Raw genomic sequence first — 8783 nt, 5'->3', positions numbered from 1 at the left:
TTCAGAGCTATCATCAATTCTCAAAGGTGTCCTTCACCCAAAGGAGTTGTGGCTAAGAATCACTCTGCTGAGAAGTTATTTCTCAAAGTGTAGACTGATGATCTCCTGTTTCAGAATCAATTATGCTGTTTTATTACGGAAGATTCCTAAACCCTATCTCCAGAGACTTGGTATGGTGCTTAATAAGCACTGGTCTCCTAACGGCAAGGTTGGCAGTTCAAATCCACCAGCCACTCCTTGGAAATCCTACCCAGGGTTGCTATGAGTCCAAACTGATGCAACAACTTCCAGAGACGTTAAGTCTTATAAATTAGAAATAAGATATTATTCTAGACAGGATAACAAAAGCTTCAAATCATACAGTTTATCTAAATAAAATGTACTACATAGTTCATTAAAATTCTTTTTAGTAAAGAGCAATTTGATCTGGTAGAGGTAGGAATCTCCATCAATGCCTTCAAGTTACTTTTGCATTTCAGTATTTCTCATATTTGTAATTATGTGTTATTGTGTGTTTGATTATCTAATGTTTACCCTCTAAGTCTTTAAGGCCAGGAAGGCAAATACCAACTCATCTTTCATAACATTCTTCTTTCCACAAATTAAGGGAAATCTCACTATTATCAAAGGGAGCTCAGTGGCTCCATACGTTATATAAGCACTGAACTGTGAACCATGAGGTCTGTGGTTTGAGCCCACCAACCGCTTCGCTGGAGAAAGATGAGGCTTCCTGAGCCACTAAAGATTTATAGACTTGGAAATGCTTTGCCAGGAGGGTTGCTGAGTCAGAACCAACTCGATGGCACTAAACATCACTTTCAGAAACACCATCTAGTGCCAAGTGCAGCTTTTGGACTCCGTTTCACAACATGTATTTATATAAAAAATCAAACCCTTTGCTTCAGCAGAGCTCCAGAAACAGCCGTATCTTTCTCCTGTGGAACCACTGTTGGGAACGTGTAAATGAGTACAACCCCAAAGGAGCCCTGGTCGTTACCGAATTATTGGGTGTTGGAACACACTAACTGCTCCATTGGAGAAACACGTGGCAGTCTGCAATCTTAAAAGATTTACAGTCTTGGAAACGCTATGGGGAAGTTCTACTCTTGTTTTAAAGTAAGGTAAAGGTGCTTATTCATCTATGCCAAGAACTTTGAAAGACAGCTGCCTGGAGAACAAGGGGATACTGAAAGGTTTAAATCAGGAAAGGTGTGTGTCCACCGTATTATGTTGTTGCTTCCAATTTACAGAGACCCTGTATAGGGTTTCGAGGGACGACTGGTGCGTTTGAACCGCCGACCTTGCAGTTCAAACAGACCTTGCGTTCCAGCGCATTATTCTGAGGCGCCACACCAAGGCAGGGCTGCTGCATACACACTTAAAAATAATTAGGATTATTACTTAGATATGTAGATTGCTTCCAATGTTTTGCTTATTAACAATGCTTCGAGAGACATCCTTATGCGGAATTCTTCATCGGTGCGTTCACTCTCAAAGAGCCCAGAACTTGGTGACGCTACTGCCTGGGCCGAGCCGGTCAACCGCAGGAGCCGAGCCAGGAGACCCTGAGAACCGAACCAACAGAAACCGCCAACCCGCGACCCATTAAAGCGCGCGCACGTTTCAGGGCCGCGGATAGCAAACACCCCCATTCCAGTGAGCTGGTCCAACCCAGGGGCCCGCGCGAGCCAGCCGACGCGACTACTGCGCAGGCGCCAAGTCATGAATCACGGAAGTGGAAGGTTTGCCGAGTCTGAGGGATCATGCGCGCCTTGGAGGAGACAGGGCCTCGGCCCACAGCGACCCCGTGCGGGTGTGTGAAGCCCGCCCTGGAGACAGGTAACTTCTAAGAGACTGACGATACCATACTCAGAAGGAATTTAGGTTCACACAGCCGACTTCATTACAGAAAGGGAAATGAGTTACTAAATCTTAAATGTTCCTACGTGACTTGGCTTGGCTTACTACTGCGAAGGCGCGCGTCATGTGCTCAGCTGACCACGTGATGTCCTGAGGCCAGTGGAATGACGTCAGCCAGAATGTTCTTTTGGCTGCTACTGTTCCATGGTCTTGGCTGTTTGAGTCAACCAGCCACTCTGCAGTAGAAAGATGAGGCAATCAGTTTCCATAAAGATTACAGCTGTGGGAACCCAGTGGGGCCGTTCTACTGTATCCTTCAGGGTCTTAATGTGTTATAGTCATTCCATGGCAATGGATAGGGCCTCCTATTGGAGAGAGGGGACACCTGTAAGTTCCATGCTGGGTAAACCAAGAAACAAATCCACCGCTGTCCAATCGATCCCAACTCATAGCAACACTATGGGACGGAGTAGAACTAATACTTAAGGTTTCCCAGAGAGACTAAATCTCTACTGGAACAGACAGCCTCATCCCTTTTGGAACTACTCCATGTCATGGAGCGGGGGATGTCCAGTGTTGTGGGGAATGAGGGAGAAGGAGGAAAGTTTTGAGGGAGGGAACAGTTTTAAGTTGGGCGTGCAAAGATGAGTGTGAGGCACAGTGGTTAAGTGCTGGTAACCGAAAAGTCAGTGGTTTGAACCCACTCTGCAGGGAGAAATATGTGGCAGTCTTTGTCCATAAGATTTGTTTAGTGCTGTCGAGTCGGTTCTGATTCATTGCATCCTCTGTAGGGTTTACATTGGGAGCGGAAATCCTCATTGTTCTCATGGATGGCTAGCGGGCTCGAACTGCCAACCCTGTAGTTGGCAGTACAGTGCTTATCATATGGAGCCGCTGCATGCGCATATAAGATTTACAACCTTGGAAATCCTGTGGGACAGTACTACTCTTAAAGGATTTCCGTGAGTCAGAACTGACTCCATGGCATATAACACCAACATGCAGAAAGGATTGTAGTGTCTGGGTGGTACAGAGGGTTAAGTACTCTACAGTGAGTTGGAATGTTGGTGGTTGAAATCCACTCAGAATAATACCCTGGAGCAGTTCTGCTCTGAATGCTTGCTGTCTGAAGCACCTGGAGAGCAGCTATAATATAGTGGACATTGAGAGGAATATGTTCATTTCAAAAACTAGAGGAAGTAAAAGAAAATTAAAATGGCCTGCCATCACCCAGTGAATGCCTCTTAATATCTTAATATTTGCCTTCCATTCTTGTTTCAGTTTTGTACACACTAGAAAAATAAAAATGATACTGCTCACTTTTTATTTTTTAAAGGTTTTTGTGAACTTACTGATAGTTTACATGGGTTTTACACTCGTTTCATGGCAATGATTACAATCTGTGTATCATTCAACAGTATTTGCTTCCATTCTCTGTTTTTGTTTTGCAGAGGGAGGGGAGGGATGTACACAAAAGCACTCAGAAATATATAATAATGTACAAGCAAAGGGCACATTCTGTAAGCCTGCCTCCTAGCCGCTAGCACTCAGTCTTTCTCTTTCCATAGAGTCCTTAGCTGCTCTCTCATTTCCTCATCTCTGCCTCCATCTCTGGTATCACTGCCTCTCTGGATAGGGTCCCACATTCCGCTCGTGCTCTTCTCCCTTGATGGTCCTAGGGTTCTCTGTTCCTGGACTATAAAATTAACTGCTCCCCTGTTTTTGTTACAAAACTTCTACTTTTACAGTTGTGACAGTTGCACTTAGTCATGGTAACAATTTCTCACTGTTGAATCAAGAATCTTATCCCCATCTCTTTTCACCAGACCTGTCTAGATAAGATGAAAACTATTCGATGGTGACGCTACCTTTCCCCACACACTCTTAAACTAAACTCCCTCTTGAAAATTTGTAAGCCAGTCACTTTGTGCCTTTATTGCCCTCTCATTTTAGGTAGCCAGTGTCTTAAGTTGCCCGTCCCTTTCAACCCTGTATACGGAGGGGATAGGATTAATACTTGATGTGAAGACTCCTTCCCTCTCAGTTGGTGTTTTGAGCTACTACATCCATAAGTAGAGTCCTGGTGTGGTACTGTGGGCTAATGCGTCAGACTGCAAAGTCTCACCAGCTGCTCCTTGGAAACCCTATATGCCGGGGTCTGCCCTCGACATAATTGTGTTGTTCACGAGTGTTTGGTTCACGAGGAGGGGAGATCCAGCGGTGATAGATATAGCAAAAGAATACACAGACAGACAGAAGGAGACAGACAAGGAGGCACCCTGAAACCAAGGTGGATACATCACTGGTGGGCAGGCTTGGGACTACAGGCATCATGGCCTCTGCAGGCAGCAACTCACTGCCCTGCAATCTTTACTGCATGCCTTCCAACCCGTAATGCACACCTGGGGAGGCTCGGGCCTCTGCTTTATTTAGGGGAGGAGTTTCACACCAAGCTGGGAGGGACTTAGGCACGGTACAGCTAACATCAGTACTTTTCCAGACATTCAGGTAACTTTACATCATATTTCGCTGGTTCAAATCCCAGGCCAGCAACTTGGATTCTCAGGCCCAATTAACATATCTATAGCCCCTGAACTCAGTTGGGGGAAGGTGAGAGTTCTACAGGAGGCGCCCAGGTGAATGGGCTGCACCTGGAAAAGGGATTAGGGAGGATGGGTTCTTTGTCTATAGAACAAAGAACCGTGAAGTAGCTAAAATATTTTTAGTTAATCCTTTGGAGAAAGGTTTAACCTTGCAACCTTTAGTCTCGGCTTTAGGAAAATATCACATTTATCTGTGAATTTTCAAAGGCTCCGTGTATTAATTTAATATATATAACTGAATATTAAAATGAAAGCAATTTGCCATTAACTGCCAGTGGCCTCATTTGTTACACTCGGCCCTAGAGGGCCTCGAACCTCTGACCAGTCTTACACGGTCCGCAACACCTATACAGGGTTGCTATGGGTCAGAATCGACTTGATGGCATTTAACAACAACAACAACAACAACACATCCATAAGTATAGGTCAAGCTTATCAAATTTTAGCAATTTACATTTGTTTCCTTTATCCATAATTTTTTTTAATCTTTCTATAGTCAAGTTCTGATCATCAAGCCATTGAGGCTAGGTCAAGTGGATACTATCTGCAAGTTTGGGTGTTCTTGTGCAGTTTTCCTCACTTCATATCAACTGGATGCTTCGCTCTCAACTGTAGCCCTCCACATGTATGTCCTTGTTCATGGGCTTAGGTGTGCCCGGGTCTCACTACACTTTGGACCAACCAGCCCTTCCTCTTATCTCTCTCATCTTCACGTCAACAGGAGTCTATGGAACATGGATGAATTCAGCCCAATTCTTCATTGATGCCTTTCTCCCTCTTCCACTCACCAGTATACCAACATGGTCACCAGCAAGCTTACATGCTTGCTCGTGTGTTTCATTTGAGTTTCAGTTTTGGAGGAGGGGGGGTGGCCCTGATGGGACTTGATTGCTTGCCTTGATGGCTCCTGGCAAACAACTTGCTTGTTCTTATAGTAGCTAATCAGACTGCCATTTTTGTTCTGGATTTTTCCTGCTAGTCTTTCAAGAAGTATCTTCTGTTGCTGTTCTAGCTGGTCCAGGCTGGTCTGTCTGCTTATCCTTTCTAGTGAGAATGTCCCACCTCAGAAGGTTCTGGATGGGTCTCAGGATTCCACCTAAGGTTTTATACACTACAAAGGCTCTGCAAGAAGCCTCTTTGACTGGGCAAGTTCTAGAACCCATTTTAGGTATTCCAGTCAGTAATAGGCTGAAGACCAGCATACAAGCTTTCTGTAATCATGTTTCCTGATATTACTTGATAGCACTCATTTTTATAGCTTGTTTTAAGAATGTATATTATTAAACTTCATGAAAACCCACGGCAATTAACAATGTTTACTTTTGAGGGTTGATTGCCATTTTGTTTTAGAGATGTTTTTTAACTTACTTAACTAGTTCTGTATTGATGGGCAAGGAGCCCTGGTAGCATACTGGGTTACGCACTGCACGGCAGGTCAGCAGTTCGAATCCACTAGCCACTCTTTGGATGAAAGATTAGGCTGTCTGTTCCAGTAAAGATTTGCAGCCTCAGGAACTCTATCTAGGGTCCCTATGAGTTGGAATCAACTTGATGGCACATAGCCGCAGCAGCAGCTGTTGATGGGCGTTAGTGTTTGTCAATTTTCATTGTTCTAAATGAAAGTTCTTGAAACAAAATCTCTATGTATGCCAGCTAGAATATCCTGGCCCACTGCCGTTGAGTCTAGTCTAACTCAGGGCAACCCTATAGGACATAGTAGAATTGGCTCCATGGAGTTTCTGAGACTGAATCTTTATAGTGTTCCATGAAGCTGTGAATGGGTTTGAACAGCCAACCCTATGATTAGCAGCTAGTGCTTAGCCCACTGCAGTACCAGGGCTCCTTTTGTAGTCATAATGTTGTTACGTACTGTCCAGTCGGTTCCTACTCATAGTGGCCCTGTACAGGGTTTCTGAGAGTGGTTGGTAGGTTTGAATGCTGACCTTGTGGTTAGCAGTCCAGTGCTTGTCCTTCAGTGCCGTGTATTTTTAGATTCCCTACTTACTTTTATTCATTTTTTTCTTTCTTAGACAAGTTCTCTTTCCAGGCTATCATCTGTGTTGTTAAGTGCTATCAAGTCAGTTGTGACTCATAGCGACCTTGTAAAGGGTTTCTGAGGAGCAGCTGATGAGTTTGAACCAGTGATCATGTGGTTCACACTGACCTTGCAGTTCAGTCTTATCCTAGAGTGTCACACCAGGACTCCAGGCTATCATCTAAAGCAGGGGTGGGGATGTCCAGCCCTCAAGCCATAAGGCCAGTGAAATCATTTCGTCTGCCCTGCCCAGGCAACTGCCGTTCCAGTCATCACTTTGTTGTTGTAAGTACTGTCAAGTCAATTGTGACTCATAGCTACCCTGTATAGGGTTTCTGAGGAGCAACTGGTGAGCTTGAACCACCAACCTATGGTTCAAACCAACCTTGCAGTCCAGCACATTAACTCTTAGTGCCACACCAGGACTCCAGTTATCACGTTGTTGTTGTTGTTAAGTGTCTTTGAGTCGGTTCTGACCCATAGCAGCCCTGTATAGGGTTTCTGAGAAGTTGCTGGTGAGCTTGAACTGCCAACCGTGCAGTTCAAACAGTTTTGCAGTCTGGTGCATTACCCCACAGTGCCACACCAGGACTCCAGCCATCACATTAGGGGTGAGTTATTTAATGTTTGACCCAATATAGCAGGCTATATAGTTGATAATTTTATATTACCCGAGAGTGATGGTTTACATTTTGGCAGAAAACAAGGTTCCCCACTCTCAATCTGTTGTTGTTGTTGTTAAGTGCTGTCAAATTGGTTCCCATTCATAGCAGCCTCGTATAGGGTTTCCAAGGAGTGGCTGGTGAGTTTGAACCACTGACCTTGTAGTTCAAACTGACCTTGTGGTCTAGTGCTTATCCTACAGCACCACTTGTATCTGTAATGACATTCATATGTATTCTTAATACTCTAAGAACATTTTTTATATTTGCATAGCACTTGGTAGATAAAAAAACTATGAAATCATTACATTCAAGAAACCATGTTTCTAGATTTTGTTTGATGTTTTGACTAAAAATTTCTTGCCAAATTTTTTTCTTAGGGAATCTATTAACGGAGCCAATTGGTTACTTGGAATCGTGTTTCACAGCCAAGAATGGTACTCCAAGGCAGCCATCCATTTGTAGCCTTTCTCGGGCTTGTTTGAGGATTAGAAAGAGCATCTTTAATAATCCTGAACATTCCTTGATGGGCCTAGATCAATTTTCTCATGTTTGGTAAGTTGTTGTATAATTTGTAGTATTATTTGGGTCAGGACTCGCCACAGTAAAGTTCAGCTGAAGACAACCTTGGAGTAGCCATACAGATCAGCTTTTGTCTGTTGTATGAAATTCCTGTACTGAGGTCCTACATAAGTCAGCATAGCTTGGACTTCCTCAGGGAAGCTTGGAATCCGCTGAAGTGGCTGTACATTCCATTTGTGATTGCTTCTAATTGGTGATGAATGTTTTCTGTTGAGCCAAAATCTGCTACATCTTCAATTCTGCCCATGGGTCATTATTTTATCCTTTAGACCAAGGGTGGGAACATTCCATCCAGCCCTCAGTCCATAAGGCCATAAGGAAATCATATTGTGTGGCCCTTCCAAGGCAACTGCAGTTCCAGCTATCACGTTGGTGGTTGTGTGCCACCAAGTCATCACATTGTTGTTAAGTACCGTCGAGTCAGTTCAGACTTATAGTGACCTGACCCTGTATTGGGTTTCTGAGAAGCGGCTGGTGAGTTTGAACCACTGACCTTGTGGTCCAAACTGACCTTGTGGTCCAGTGCTTTATTTCATAGTGCCACAGGCTAATTTTTAAGTTAGTAATTTTGTATGGCCTGTGAATGATGTTATATATATCCAAATGGCCCTTGGCAGAAACAAGGTTCCTCACCCCTGCTTTAGCTCATGGGTAAGCAAATTATGGCCTTTGGGCCAAATCTGGTCTACACCTGTTTTTGCAAATAAGTCTTATTGAAGCAGTCAGGCCTGTTTATGTAATGTCTCTGGTTGGTTTCAACTAAAGATTTGAATAGTTACAACAGAGACTGGTTGAACCACAATGCCTAAAATATTTACTGTCTGACCTTTTGCAGAAAAAGTTTTCAGATCCCTGTTCCAGATCCATGAAGACCTAAGTCTGTTTTTGTTTTTTGATAGGATGAAGAAACCTTAGAAATCTAGGTACTTTTTTTTTTTTAATTATTAAATGTTTTTATTTTGGATTGAGTGAAAGTTTACAGGGCACATCATCAGCTTCACATTCAACCATTCATATAGCTTGTTTCATTACATTGATTAT

At 43.6% G+C, this 8783-nt stretch overlaps 1 protein-coding gene across 1 annotated transcript in view; it reads left to right on the top strand.

Annotated features, from left to right (window-relative positions):
* The first annotated feature begins 1763 nt into the window (after positions 1-1763).
* The window catches only part of LOC102824721 (chromosome unknown open reading frame, human C9orf156), a 14293-nt gene continuing 7273 nt past the window's right edge, over positions 1764-8783 (top strand). Inside the window, exons 1-2 of the mRNA XM_006863142.1 lie at positions 1764-1839; positions 7541-7715. Of these exons, the coding sequence (XP_006863204.1) occupies positions 1764-1839; positions 7541-7715 (251 nt within the window). The remainder of the gene's footprint in view (positions 1840-7540; positions 7716-8783) is intronic.

This window comes from Chrysochloris asiatica, unplaced genomic scaffold (genome assembly GCF_000296735.1).
Source record: "Chrysochloris asiatica unplaced genomic scaffold, ChrAsi1.0 scaffold00053, whole genome shotgun sequence".
Taxonomy (NCBI): Eukaryota; Metazoa; Chordata; class Mammalia; order Afrosoricida; family Chrysochloridae; genus Chrysochloris; species Chrysochloris asiatica.
This window is presented reverse-complemented; position numbering and strand designations above follow the sequence as displayed.